General features: G+C 46.3%; 1 protein-coding gene across 3 annotated transcripts in view; it reads right to left on the reverse strand.

Moving 5' to 3' along the window:
• LOC119163850 (uncharacterized) overlaps nt 1–15745 on the reverse strand; it is a 111554-nt gene that overhangs the window by 21407 nt on the left and 74402 nt on the right. For all 3 annotated transcript variants that reach the window (XM_037415917.2, XM_075872179.1, XM_075872180.1), the window contains exons 22-26: nt 13060–13255; nt 11593–11778; nt 8425–8652; nt 7218–7375; nt 2854–2974 (exon numbers count right to left, since the gene is read on the reverse strand). In XM_037415917.2, the coding sequence (XP_037271814.2) occupies nt 2854–2974; nt 7218–7375; nt 8425–8652; nt 11593–11778; nt 13060–13255 (889 nt within the window). The remainder of the gene's footprint in view (nt 1–2853; nt 2975–7217; nt 7376–8424; nt 8653–11592; nt 11779–13059; nt 13256–15745) is intronic.

Below are 15745 nucleotides of genomic sequence, written 5' to 3' on the forward strand. Positions count from 1 at the left end.
CATCTAAAGACGGGCCGCGGTTGACATGCGCAAAATATGTTTATGTTTAGCACATATAACCCTACGAAGCACAGCGCAAGCGGATTTCCCGCTTTCTGGGAAGCAACACGGCAATCTTACAGCCGCAACCTCTCTACGATGGTTGCTCACAAACGTGAGAATCACACACGCGCGTGCCTCATTCAGAGTTGTAACTATTCTCTGTGGCATGCTCCTAGTAGTTATTGCACAAAAGTTCTACGGTGGTCACACATTGCATATAGAGTCGCCATCTATCCCCACGTGGGTGAAAATTATGAATGATTGATTCAGTTCCAGAGCTTCTACAAAGAGGCAAATCGTGATTTAAAAAATGTGATCAGCCAGCCATATCATTTTACGCCCCTGGGCATGCTGCGAGGTCTCGCGCACTGTGATCTAAACGGCAATTTCATGTGCCACTGAAATTGTTTGTGTCAAGTTTTATATATTTTTTTTGCAGTTTCATTCATAAGCTGTGTAATATTTCACGGCAGCTCTTTGAAGACACATCACTTTTCGAACCTTACAACGTTTTCGCCTGTAGATCAAAACAACATTAAAAGGAAGTGACCTTGGCTATGGGCCCATTCCATACAGACGTAATCTATAAGCAAGGAACCCTGTGAGCTGAAGTCGCAGATGGCAGGCAAGTTGTTTGAGTTTTTTTTTTTTTTTTTTTTTTCGCAGGCGGCACCACCTTGATTTGAACTGGGGGCCGGGCAGGCAAATGTGGGCGACCATTATTTTGTGCACTATATGCCATAGAAAATTTTCGAAGGGCGAGGGGGAAACACAGGCTTGGTGTGCCACCCCCTAGCTACACCATTGGCGGATGGAAACCCGCGTCGGGTACACACATGGGGATGGACACCAAGGGAGGATGGTGGTGGCGCAGACTGCGGTAAAAGTTACCTTGGCGAGAGAAGTAAGCTTTAGCATTCACCAGAGCGCACATGTATGATCTAAGAAAGGAGGTTTCGTCGAACGGGCTGGCCGAGCACGCAGAAGCAACTGGTCACGAAATAGACTGCTATAGCTCAAAGATAATGAAAACAAAGAGAAAGAAACTGGACTTCCGGGCTATCTCTTGACTCCCTGACAATTCAGAGTCCCATTTTAAAATATACATAACCAAACTGTTAGCACGTTCATTTTTATTTCTGAACGAGGCTTCCGTGCAGAAATTGAAATGTTCTGCTTTGATGTGAGCATTCACGGTCTGTGCTATTTTAACTCCATGGGCTCGAAATAACAACCACAACAACAAAGAGAGAGGTGACAGTGGCACTGCCAGTGGCACCGCGTACGTAGTGCACTGTGGCATGCTGCCGGTAACATGGTAACATTTACTGCAACTTTCCGCATTGCGTAGTCTGCAGATGTATGCACAGATGAAGTCACAACAATACAACGCTGTTAAAAAATGAAAACACCGTGAAGTGGCCATTAAAAGGAATGCACCCAACTGCCAGCTTTTCTTTGCCAGAGCAAGGTGAGATCATGTAATCCAACCCTACATGCCACAGCGATTGCAGTACTCGCGCCTCCAGTGGTGGGCCTTGCGCCCAATGTCACTCAGACAGCAGCTGCAGCAGTGTGATCTCTCTAATTTAGAAATGACACCCAAACATCGTTATACATACAAAAAAAAATAAATTAGTTATAAACGAAAATTCGTCGTTATAAAGGTATATTCCTATCACTATATTTATCACAAGACTACTTTTAATTTTCTTTGTTAGAATCAATATTTCGTCCAGATTCCTTATATCGAGGTTTGAGTGTACCTAGACAGCTGCGAAAACACGTGTATGTAACACTGCAAGAACAATAAGAAGTATGCTCTCTTCTGCATTGAAAAAAAAAAAAGAACAGAAGATGAAAAGCTACAGAACAGTGGCGTATCCAATGTGGCGTTATCTGTTTAAAAAGATTATACAGTAGGCTCTCAAGGGAACATAAAGCGACCAGGACAATATATTCCATTTCACAGGAGTTCAGGCTGCTGAGAGACGAACAAAAGTGCAGAATACAGACACTGTACCAATTAGATTGGATGAAGTTCCGTTTAGTGAAAGCTTAGAATACGCCTTGTACTATAGCACTTGAAAATCACATCAGTGCACAACTTGGCACAAAACTGACAAACGCAGAGCCTTGTATTGATGACTACAGCAGAGCCTTTTTTTTTTTCAGCTTAATGGGAAACTGCAAAGTCTAATAAGCCGATGTTCAGATTAACGGAAGCACTTCTCAACCCAGTGCTCGCTGACTTCTGGTATTATGCGCTAGAGCAGTCCAAGCTCGCAAACAATGAAATTAGAGTGAGTTACTTCCAGCTATAATGGCATGGGATGCGAAGCAGCAGCATTGCGTATGGGTGGCGTCACAGGTTGAACGACGCTAACCCGGGCACTGCTGGAGTGCTGGAAGATTAATTCGAAGCGATGGCTGGCTTAGGTCTTGTAGGAGACATGTACGGACATGTTTCAACGTGTATGTTAAGCGCGCGCCCGGTTTATTGCGCGTGAATTAACGAGTTGATTGTGTGGTGATCGGCGGTTGCTACAGGTGTTGCGGGCGAATGGATGACGCGGCAGCTGCGGCAAGCGTGCGGTAGCAAGGGAGGGTGACGCCAGCGCACACTGCTAGGGGAGCCCGACGTCAATGTGCACTTTACTTGGCACCTACTTGACACAGCGCAAACACATTGTACGGAGAAACAGCATTACACATGCCAGTCAAAGCGCTGCTTCGCATATGAAAGACAATACGCTGCCGCCAGGTGACCGAACCTGCACCTTCCGGATCACGTAAGTGAACAATTCTTACATTAGTCGCTTTTTCCATGTCCCCAGCCTTAACGTAAAGCTCAACGAGTTGGAGCCATCCGTCGGACCAGCCAGGATTGTCTCCCACGGCAACGTTGCAGAGTTGTACGGCAGAAGATCCCCTGCATTGCCAATGTTAAAGAGGTCACATGGTTAACCAACCTGTCTACAGCTCTCTCATTAGGCCAATCCTTTCTACACTATGCTTTGAAGACATGCAGTAGTGCAACAAATGGCTCAAACGTACCTCAGCAAAAAACGTGCACCTAACTCAGATTCTCTGATGGAATATATTTTGTCTGTCGGACTTGCTTGAACTCACCAAAATTTTCCCCAACTGTACGCACTTGCACTCAAACTTGGCAGAATATTTTTCTCATCCAGACTGACTCGAACTTACACTCACCAAAATATTACTCACCCGGACTCCTGACACGATCCGAGTCAGTCTGCTGACCAACAGGTTCAACCGGTGATAACTTTTTCGCACAGTGACTCCTTTTAGATCCTGCTTTTTCATTCCCCAATCCGATTTGAAGCAATTTTCTGGGTTAGGTAAACTACATAGCAGATTCATACGACAAAGAGTTCAGAAGAAAGAAATACAGGCAAGGGGCACCCGATAATGGCGAGTTGTAAAACAGTAGAAATAAGGAGCCTGACAGTAAACGATTTCTTTGTAAACATTAAGATATTCAAGCGGCGACTTATTTACAAATTTTTTGTATAGTTAGCTTTCACATAAAATCAGAGCCCAATTGATATGTGGGGTTTAACGTCCCAAAACCACCATATGATTATGAGAGACGCCGTAGTGAAGGACTCCAGAAATTTCGACCACCTGGGGTTCTTTAACGTGCACCCAAATCTGAGCACACAGGCCTACAACGTTTCCGCCTCCATAGGAAATGCAACCGCCGCAGCCGGGATTGAATCCCGCGACATGCGGATCAGCAGCCGAGTACGTACCTTAGCCACTAGACCACCGCGGTGGGGCTAAATTCAGAGCCAAATGGCATCAACCAAAAAAAAAAGGCCACTATTTTTCAAATAAGCCCGAAAGATGTTTGTTCAGCTACGTAGGTAAACTTGAATCTGCATATATCTAACTTCAAGGCTCATTAAAAAATTCTATGCAAAGTAACTCAAAATGTAAAATATTTATATATAGAAAATATATTCAAGATTTTGCAATTGCTCGACATATCCAATATTAGTAATATATCCAGGTTGAACTGTATATCCTAAATCTTGAACAACAATCTTTTGGGATAGAAAAAATAATTGACAAGATCCTGAAATGTACTGTGCAGATGTTCCGTCCATTCCGGTTTAAGGGGGGATGCTACACCTTCCAAAAACTCTTTTATTTTTGCGAGTACCTCAGTCAAATTTGGAGAGCCTATGTAGATTTTACTGCTGATTTCAAAAATCTAATTCTTTTTTTGCTGTGACAATTAGTTTTAAAGATATAATGAACTGCGACTTTATCAATTAAGGCCTAATTAGCTAATTAACTGTAACTTGGATATTGATGTGCAACCTATAGAACCAATTCGGTATGTTCACAGTGTGCAATAAAGTATAAATCATTGTTCTGGGCTATTTCGAAGCAAAGTTGTGGGATGTTGAATATGACATGAAAAATTTCCCCATCTACACTTGAAACAAAAGATCCATTTAGAGAATTTTCTCCAAAAATTATTACAATAAAACTTACTTTACGACACATCCCCTGCATTTATCTTCGAAACAAAAAAGAAATCGTAATGATAACCCAGATAGAACAAGAGATATTGCTCCGGCATAATGGGAAGCACATGAAAATTGTCGTTTTGAGAAATCGAGAAAAAACGTGGGCACACATTTTTATTGCAGAAGATGCAACAAGACAACCTCAAAACGCACCAGAAGCATAGTCTGAATGCATTCTGTGCTCATGCCTCCTCTTCACTAGCTTCCGGAGTTCCAATGAGGCTGTTCTTTTCTTGTTGGAGACAATGCTGCGACGGTGGTCTTTTTCTCTCGCTCTCCTGGCACCAGTACTTGTCGCATTCATGTCCATTTCACCTAAGATTGCCGTTGCAGAGTTCAAATTGCCCGTGTTGAAGCGCAGCACTGCTTCTGCAACAGCTGCTTCAACAGCGAACAGGGACGCATGGTGCTCCTTGGGGGCCAAACTCCAGATTACCGAATGTAGGCTCTCGTTGGAGTTCTGCGTTTTGCCGCGTTCGCACCTCTGAAGCAGGGCTCTTTCCGAAAGCCGGGTATAAACCGGTAGTAATGCCCCTGCCACGTCTTTCGGTAGATTGTAGGCGTGCCTGGGGTCAGTGCTCACCCTCTGCTTTTGCGGCATTGTGCCGACACCATGAAGTTTCACCAGCTGGGCACAGACTGTGGTCCGAGCATTCATCAGTGGAGGTGACGTGGCGGTATGTGGCCATCACAGCCTTTTGCATCTTGCCCACGTCACCTTCATGCGATTTCAGAGCCCGGCCATAATATGTGCTCAGCCTGGTGATCAGCTCACCTGTGAGCCTGCCTTTCCCACCAAGGCCTCTTTTCCCATCGCACTTCTGTTTCTGCACCAGGTTTCTCAATGCGGTGCCCATCCGTTTCTGTACATGATTAATACAGTCTCCTTCTGCACGTCAATGTAACCATACACCTTGGCGTCTTGTATGGCGCAAAATGTCCTAGAGTCTCCATCAGACAGCATAGTTGTGTAGCGCAGGCCATGGCGTTCAAGCGACCTCTGAAATAGAATTAGAGCCGCCTCCACTTCCATTTGCCCCGCTTTGCTGTTCGTATTTTTTTTGGCATTTCTGGTTAGCCTTCCATTCTTGATAGCCCTCACTACTAGGCTTTGGGCCCACCTCGCAGCCTAGGCAAAAGTTGGAAAGAACGACGTAGTCCAACACGTAGCCACTAAATAATTCGATAACTGTGCCCACGCCGATGTGGGAAGAATGGCCTCGCGTCTTCCACATGCCGTCGTAGCTAACGGCAATATTGCCCCGGTGGCCGAAGCACAAGTCATCATAAATTGTTCTAACCTTTTCCGCACATTCGCTCATAGCGGACTCAGCCGCTCGCGTTGCAGCGGGTGCGAGCGTGTTCTTCAAATGCCGCTGAAACGTCTTGTGGTGCATACCGCGGTGTGAGATGCCCATTGTTGCGAAAATATCGTTCATTTTCGTTTGGCCGTTGCCGGTAGCCACCATCGCCCTCGAAGCGAGAAGATTTACTTCAAACGGATTGCACGTTTTCGTGCCGTTCGCGCGGGGCGAAGTCCATTCATTCGCGATCTCGCCGCACCTTTCACACTGCACTAGCACTTTCACGGCAAGTACGTAGTCCCGATCCCCTCTGACGATCGTAGCCGGTCCGTGGCAGGCTTTGCAACACAAGGCACCCATTATCGCGTTTAGGATATCTAGATGCATAAGTAGATCAGGAGCAGCGTGGTCCGAGTCCTGTGCGGTTGCCTCGCTACAACTCGCGGTGAAAAAGTCAATTTTCCGTGCAGTTGCTGGCGCCGATGAAAGCAGGTCGAGCGTCGCTTTCTCCCGGGCATGATTTTCTTCAACTTCGGCGTTTGTCACCACCTTGGCGTCGATTCGTAGTCGTCCGGAGTTCGCTTCACCGTCATCGTCGTCGGAGGCAACGCGCTCGGTCGCACCATCGCTGAACGGCCGCGGAGCGTCGACACATCCTTCGTCGGAGTCAACCAAGGGCTCTGATGACTTCGTAGACTTTCTCCCACGACCTTTGTGTTTCCTGCGACCAAATGCGTGCACGGTCCGATACTTTTTTGCGTTTCCAGGCATGGCGATACGATCAGAAGCTTCAGAGTGCTCTGCCGATTTCGAGGCGTCACAGCAGTAACCCTTTCAAAATGGCGTCGGGTCGCGTATGCAGGCGCAAGCCGCGAGCTTCCAGCCACCCGGAAAGCGCCATTTCAGTCACGTGCGCCGTTTAGCCAATGGCAGTGAGCGCGGCTCTTCGTCTTTGAGGCCCCGTTTTTCGAGCCGGGGAAACGCTCAATGTTGCTTACTGAATAAAAAAAACAGCTGAAAACGCGTTCTTTCAAACAAGACCAAAATGGCGCCGATCGAGCGCGTAGTTCCCGCGTATCGTAGAGCCGAAACCTGCGCTATTCGCCCTCAATTTAAAGGGCAGGACGCCCGTTTTCGGTTTTTTAAAGTTCAATAACGATAAAAGTTGATGGTATTCGGCTATGAAATTTTGTAAATAGGTGCGCATTGATGTCGGGAACGCGAAAACAAGGTCCGCGAAAACTCTATCTTTTGGCTGATTTTCGGTCCCGAAGTGCCGCGTCCCCCCTTAAATGCGCAGACTCACATGGACTGGGATAAAAGCAGGTTCAGGTGGCTGGCAAAAATGGAGACACACTTGTCGGGTCCCCCGAGCTCGTCCACCGCTTCGTGGAAAGCGCATAGCAGAGTGTCGGGCGACTGGGTCAGGCCCTCTTCCCGGTCCCAGGGGATCTCAAAAGAGTCCTGAAAATGCAATTCCCTCGGGCTTATAATACACCGTTGTGAAACAATTTTTCACAGCATTTGAAGAAACAAAACTAAAATTTACATTATTTATACATAGCAGTTCGAACACAGTCATTAGCGGACGCTTTCTTCTTTCTTCAGAGCTCACGTGTGAAATGAAAGATGAATATTCAATACCCTCATCCTTCATGAAAGGGAACACCCGAGCACGTGGCCTGCACTCTGCGGCGGCTGCCATCAGAGCTCCCATAACCGACAGCTAAAGAAAGCATGCCCGCTTTTTGCCTCATTACAACAAAGTTACATCTTACACAAAAATAGGATTGTTATATTCGAAAATTTGTTATAAAGGTATATTCCTATATCTACTGCCCAGACTATTCTTCATTTACTTGGTTATAACCGGGCTCATTTTATTGAGGTTTGGGTGTATCTACTGGCAGACAAAACCACGAGCTGTGGCCATTTACGGACAAGCGCCTCTACATCGCACTCCCCCTCCCGTATTCTCAATGGGAGACGCCGCCAAAAGTGGACGTGTTTTGTTTAGCTGATGATTGATGGCGCTGCAGGCAGCCACTGCAGTGTGCAAGCCACGTACGATGACAGTGCGCATTCAACTGATAGTTCGAGCTCCGGCTAAGCGCGTCTCGTTCAACTGGTCGAAATTAAGTGCTGTAAGCACGTTCAGCTGTTTCATTCAGAATATTGCACTCGTACTCAGAGCACTTTGAGGCATGACTCGGAACTTTTGACGTTAAAGCAGGTTTTGCAGTTGTGTTATCCGATCTTGGCCAAAATGCCACCGCATTAACTGCATTAAAACACATTATTTACAAGGAATGTAGGCCGGGAATACATATAAAGGATATTATGCTGAGAAACAATTTATGCAGAATTTTATCGAGACTTCCCTGCATATGTGACGGAAAAAGCGGTGAGCATGTCCAGCCGTTAGCGAAAGGTACGGTCTGCAGGCCGCGTGTTTGAGACTCTGGTTTAAAGCAGTGGGAAAAATAGAAAAGCAAGCGCTTCTTTCGCATTACCGTGGAGCAGAGTCGTCCGACCGATCCGCGTTCGATGCAGAACAGTCCGGCTGGCAGCGATCGGAACTCGACGAAGTACAGGTAGCAGAGCCACAGGAAGCACAGGTCGCCGGGCGACAGAAGCATGTTGGCACACTGGAGGATGTCCCGCGTCGTCTCGTCCAGGAGCTCGCCAGAGTCCGACGAGTCCACAAAGTGCTCGAACCTGACGATGGACTTGACGGACGTCTGCGTGACCATAGCCAGTACGCGTTTCTAATGGTCATCCCTACCTAAATCGCATCCGGGAGAAACCTGTCCCAAAGTGCAAGATCGCCGCACACTCGAACGCACCTGTGAAACTACACTCAAATCTCGACATAATGAACATGGACGTAACAAATTATCGGTCCTAACAAAGTAAGTGAAAATTAGCTTTGTCATAGACACAGTGTTATGAATGTACAACTAATTTTTGAATATAGGAAAGTATTTCAAATACACTTAAACAAGGATATAACAAAATTGATAAATTCCTGGGAAAATTCTTTATAAAGAAGATTTCGTTATGTGCCGGTTCAGTATGAAAATTCAGAAAGTAAATGCACAAATTAATCAAAACGGGTACAGAAGGCAGAGCTAACCCAAAACACTTATTTTACAGTAAAAAACTGTGTTATTACTGCGATAGCAATTATATGGACACTCTCGGAGGGTTTTTGCCATTGCCGCCATGTTCCGTAACGAGTACAAATAGATAACATGCCCCGGCACATCTATATAATAATAATAAACTTGTATTTTAAGGGCGGTCGCGATCGGTGGCGCGCTTGCTATCTCGGCAAGTATCAGTGCAGTTTTAATGCGAAGGGACTGTGTGGAAAAAGCACTTTTCCCTGGAGCGGCCGTATTTGCTCACACGAGCGTTTTGTGGGAGTTCCGCGATATCGGATCCCAGCCTTACTTCTTTTTAACATTACTATTTCTTGCTATTGTGTTCATTGCATTGCATTCGACGTGCCGTCGTGTTGGCAGAATTGGCTAATTGCGAAATCTACCAGTCTGCTAACTCACGGCACAAGACGGAAGTGCGTGACGAGTCGACCTCACAAGATCCGTCGTCACTGTGGTCTCGGAAAGTTTCCATCAATGCCCAATTCGACAACCCCTTGGTGGTGATGACACTGTTGTCCGAAATTCTTAAAAGTCACAGTTGTGCTACAAGGGCAAAGAAATGAATGGGATAGCAACCACTTGGAATGTAACGCTCAGAACGGCAAGCAGATCGAAACATGCAGCGCGCTGCTCACGCACAAATGACGCCAGAAAACAACATATACGCAGGACGAGAGTGAACTAACGTTTCCCTAGTTATTACTTCCTTGTGTTTGAAAAGTGCACTCTTTTTGCATACAGAGCCTGCTGAGCGAGCGAAGTGGTCTTTGTGCGCCCGCCAACTAAACGAAATCGTTCCAGTCAAAGTCGAAGGCGTGTGATTCTCCTTACAGAAGGATAAGCGCACGTGCACAAGCATCTACCCACCCACCACAATTGGCCTGGCAAAGTACGTGTGGGAGACAAGTGCACGTCGGCGCGTCGTAACAAGCCAGGCACCGAGCGCGGGCGGGTTTTTTTTCTCTTGAGCTTTCATATATATAGATACATATACTGCAAATGACAGCCACGAAAAAAACAAGCTGAGACTGTCCGTATAGATGCTATAACAAAAAAAAAAAAGCAAAACTGAAAGTAGTCGGGGGGACACATCATGCGCATGCAGTGAAACGATGCCTGCGCACAGGGCATCAAAAAGGAAGAGCGAACGACATGGACACATGCACGGATACCGTGGAAAACTATTCGATAAAGCGCCCTCTATATGCAGCGCGGCCTCACATATGCGACGCTAACTAAAAGCGTGGCATTGCCAACGCGCAAAAGTATTCTTTTTTTATATTTTAATTTGGAGTAGGGAGGGGGCACACTTGCGCATGGGCCCACTGCGGCGGCAACGCCGTTCTCGCGAGGTGGGCGCTGACACGCGCACACGCAGGAACGCGTTCTTGCTTTCGCCTAGAGTGCCACGTGCGCCGCGGCTGCTTCGCGCTGTGTCGGCGGCGGGGCAGCTGCGGAATATGCATGCTCGTACCAAAATGCCAAAATGCGGAGAAAAATTCCTGGATTGTCTGTGGGGAAAATTCGTTATATCAAGGTTGTCTTGCGCTATTACTTTGTTACATAGAGGTCGAAAATACATGTGCTTGTATAGAGCAACGGCGGGAAATAGAAAACTTCGTTATATCGAGAAATTCGTTATATGGAGGTTCGGTATAAGCAGATTAAGCTGTATAACGAAGTCATTTGCTATCATCGTCAGTGGTTGGAAGAACAAGGCGACATTACAGCTGCAATTTTCGGGAGTGCAATAATTATTAGCCTAAAAAAAATCTTATTCTTGTTGGGCCATGTTTTGGGGTAGGGGGGGGGGGGGGAGAGAAGGTTTAAGAATTACGCGAAAATACAGTACGTCATGAAGCCCCCGCCCTGGAGTGCTTTTCGAAATTGAAACTGCTTCCCGTGGTAAGGTAGGAGCATTTAATTAAGCATTCATGTTGCACTGAAACAAATCAGTTTCATTGCTGCTGTTTACGAGTCAGTAGCCACAGATTCAGAGCAAGAAACTGAGGTGCCCGAATTTTCTACCACCACTCTCTTAAAGCAACATTATTCTTTAAGTCAGCGGTTCTCAGCCACGGACGTGGCGGGGACCGCTTAAGAACTGGTGGAAGTAATGGGGGACCCCTTGCAGCGGAAGGGAGGGAGAGGGGGTACATAGGTAAATTAGCACAACTGGAGTGTGACACAGGTGCCTTTTATTGCTACCAAAAGCATCAAACAAACGTGCCATATCACTTCATTTTGGACGGTGCATCAATACGTGGCCCAGTCACGTTTAAAGGAAAATGCGGATGAGGGTATCGCGGATCATGGAAATGGCTTCGCAGACCCCATTTGAGAACTACTGCTTTAAGTGACTGACATCTATCAAGATTCTGCTGTACTTGAAGAGACTCTGAACTAAAATATGAAAAAAAAAAAAAATGATGGAAGCATGAAAATTTGATTGACTTGACTGTTCCAACACACAATGTTTAGTTCACGCCGAAAAAGGGTTGAGCAACCGCTCACCTTGAGGATGAGGTAGGCGAGCGGCATGTTGCCGGCGACGGCGCACAGCTGCACCCAGTACAGCACCACCTCGAGCACGCACTGCGAGTCCGGCTGCCTGCCATCCGACACGCCCTGGGTCAAATTGTACAGCTGCTGCTGGCACAGCTGGCACTTGGAGGGAAGGCTGTCCACCAGCGTCACGCACTGTGTCGCGACAAAATGCCAGGGAGAAAAAGAAGTTAAAAGGTCAGCTTCGCAGTAGGGACGCGAAACCCGAAGGAGGCGTGGAGCTTCACATTACACACTCAGACCTTTATATAGCGAACCAAGTTACAATGAAATATCGGTTATATTGAAGTAAATGAAGAATAGTCTTGCAATAGATACAGTGCTAGAAAAATACCTTTATAACAAAGTTTCGGACATAACTAACTTATTTTTGAGAAAGATGAAGTTTAAGTGTATATTTTTTCTCTCCCTCTCTCTTTCTTTCTCCCCGTTTTCTGCTTTTTGTTCTCTCTGTTTCATTCTATTTGTTTTTCATTTTCTTGCTCCTTTCTATCCTTCTCTTTATTTCCCTCTTCCTCTTTTTTTGACTCTCTCTTTCTGTGCTTCTTTTTCTTTCGCCGTTGTTTCATCTCTATCTATCTTCATCTTTTTATTCGATACTTCACTCTCTTCTCTCTCAACCCTCACATTTTATCTTTGCTCCCATTTATCGTTCCAATCTTATTTAAACACTAAACTATAACAGGCTATACCATATTCTGCTAGTGTGCCTGGATGGCCGAGTAGTTGATACGCTCGCCCTCAAACCATGGGTTGGCAGGCGGAAATGACACCTCGCCAAAGGACCTTTCCTGCCAAGAATTCCTCTCTTTCTTTCTCTCTGCGTGTGTTATCCTCTCTCACATCCAAATTATAGCGTAACAGCTCCACTGTAAAAACCAGACCATCTACTACGCGAAGATGGTCAAATGGCGAAGTCATCGTATACGGAGTTTTATGCCGAGAGCCGGCATCATGCGGCTTGGAAGTGTGGGCCACACGAGGTCTATACTATCTTGGATCAGACGAAGTCGCTTTTCGAGATAGCAGGGCTGCGTCTATGGCATGGAAATGTTTCCATGCACGGTTTAGCTCATGCTTACATTTCTTGTACGCGGTATGCTCCACGGTGGTGTCAAACACATGTGGCTTACCCATCTCAAATTAGGCGAACTTGATACGCGTAAGTCTATGCTTTTGGCTGTGGGATCATGCCGGGTTAGGGGAGTGCATTAGTTCATATGATGGGCTAGCGAGAGCATGTTCTGGGGGCCCTGCAACGCTTTTTTTCATGGTGCCGATCGGTAGTCGAGCCTTTTTGAAATCTTACAGTAGGCCTTTTTTTTTTTTTTTTTAATCCTGCAATTCAGCTTTCCAACCTCTGAAAACCAAATGCACAGCTGTACGGTGAGACTTCGCGCTATTCCGAATGCTCACCTTCCACCAGACGGAGTTGTGGCTGCAGTAGTCCAGCGCCTTGTGGCACAGGTACTCCAGATCGGAGCAGGTCGGGTGCGCTGCGTACCACCCCAGGTAAAGACGCCACACCTCCGGGCTTGACCGGTTATTTTCCAGCGCTTGCGAGAACACATTCAGTGCTTGGTCTAGCCTGGCTTCAGGGTCACCCTCGTCACTGAAACGACAAACACCTCGTGAGTGCAACAGAAACACAAGTAGTCAGAAACACATGACAAGCCAATGCTGGGCCAAGTTGGTATGACAAGCTTGCAAATGCAGTAGAATCCTAGTGATACGGGCCTTAATTGCATGATTTTCAGGGTGATATGAATTATTTTGTATGCTTGGGCGAATTTTTGAATGAACAATACAGCATTTGAATTCCCATTGAATGAAATTTAAATTATTAAAAATTTTGAAGCATTTGAAACGAATGAATAGATAGGTGTATGTATATTAGTCCACAAGTAACTGTTGTGGTGCCACCTGTCCAGTGGCACTGCCCGTGTCGGGAACTGGGACGTCTTTGAATAAAGCAATTGGTTTTGTGACGCTGACAAGTGCAATCGCATCTCATGTGTCTGGCTCTAACGCGTTTAGCATCTCAGCCAACCTCCAAAACACAACAGTAATCTTTGTAAAGGTAACTGCATTGAAAGAGTGCTAAGTCGTGAAAGCACCTAACCAAGTGTTATTACCTATTATGCCTGTGCGCCTATTGTGCGAGCAAGTACGATATGTACTATCGATTATAAATTATTCAGCCGAAATCACTATTCAAATCGAATTACCGTATTTACTCGATTCTAGCGCGCATTCGATTGTAACGCGCACCCGATTTCCACGTCTAAAAAAAAAAAAAAAAGTAAGACAACGATTGCAACGCGCATCCATTTTTCTCGCTGGCCAACACGATCACACCACTCGAAAAAACGACTACTTTCGGGAGCGTCTTCCATTTAAATATGAGGTACGGGCGAAGCTTGTGCCCATCTGACGTGTAACAGAGCATTGCCGTCACTAGTTTTACCGTGGACCGATGTCAGCACGGGAACTTGCTTCGCCCCGTTCTTCTCGACGGTTGTGGTGCCAGGCATGTCGAAGTAAAAAGGCATCTGATCGGCATTCCCGATTTGCCCAAGCAGGTAGCCGTTGTTGTGCCGCAAGTTTAGGACGAACCTCTGAAAACTGTGAAGCTTTTCATCGTACTCCTCCGCAAAACTTTTCGCATGTGCCCGTTCCCCTTCAGAGGGAAAAGCCTTTCCTCTTCATTAAGTTAGTTATCCAGCACCCGCTCGCTTTAAACTGGCTCCGCATTAGACATTTTTCTAAGGCTAATTGCATAGCCCGCACTTGGAGCAGTTCTGTCACCACGGGCCGCTGTGCCGCTCGCTGCTCAAGTACATACTCGCTGAGCAGCTCTTTAGTTTGCGGAAACCGACCCTGCTGTGGTACACTGAAGCCTTTGCGTGAAGCTTTGCTGTCAACAATCTTCTGCTTTTGTTTCCGCCGGTCCCGCTCGCACGTTTCGGGAACTCCGAACGACCGCGATGCGGCCCGATTTCCGTCCGTTTCTGCACATGCGATGACTTTTCTTTTAAAAGCGGCATCGTGGTGCACTCGAGTTTTTGGAGTCGGCCCTTCCACGCCGTCGATGCTAATGTACTACAAGATGACGAACTCCTCAGCACACGTACGAAGTGCCGCACATGGGAAACACATAGGCAGAAATGGCTGACGCGCCATGCCGACACACGTAGGGGGCGGCCATTTTGGAAACGCCGATGGCAATAGATTGACCGTATTCATATTTTTTTTTTCGTACTCGATTATAACGCGCATGCGATTTATGAACTCGCTTAATCGGAGAAAAGGGGCGCGTTAGATTCGAGCAATTACGGTAACTTTGAACCTAAAATTCACTATTAGCACAAGCCTATTATGTTGTCATTCCAGCCAAAGCAAATTCGCCTGATATGCGCACGGTTGTTGCGAATGGATTTTTTACTCTGCAATGTTCAATACAATGGTACACTGGCCGGCAGATACAAACAGGTGATGGCCGCGCATCAATGGAAGACACGGCAATCGCTCGAAGGGCACAAAGAGCCCTAGCTCGGGCACGTTCGCCGCCCCGCTGCTTTGGCTGACTGTCGGCACTGCGCATCTTTTGTCATAAATAACCCCCGAGATGACTCATAAAAATTTGGAGGCTCATGCGTGCATGGACCGTACAACTACAAGTGCCTGTAAGATCAGTGGTGCCTGAAAATATAGTTGGCGGTCTTTCAGAGCAGCCTATTATGTTGCTGCACCCATGGAGTGAGAAAGAATAAGAAAAATGTACACCAGAACATTAGCATACTGATGTGGCATTTTTCTGCATTTTTTGTGACCCCCCCCCCCCCCCCCGAGTGAGTTTTCTTTAAGGGGGAACGTGGGTTCTAAAATTTTTTTTTAATTTTTGGCTCAATCTTAACCAAACATCACTACCTACGCTAGTTTTTCATGCTGATTTCAAATCTCTAATTTGTTTCTTAATATTTCAAGTGGTGTAGAAAATATGAAGGTCTGAATCTTAATTATTTGCGTACTTCTTACGGGACTTCTTGGCAATTTATTCTTGCTAAATCCAAAAAGTGAATGCATAATCCCAATGCTGGAG

Source organism: Rhipicephalus microplus, chromosome 8 (assembly GCF_043290135.1).
Source record: "Rhipicephalus microplus isolate Deutch F79 chromosome 8, USDA_Rmic, whole genome shotgun sequence".
Classification (NCBI taxonomy): Eukaryota; Metazoa; Arthropoda; class Arachnida; order Ixodida; family Ixodidae; genus Rhipicephalus; species Rhipicephalus microplus.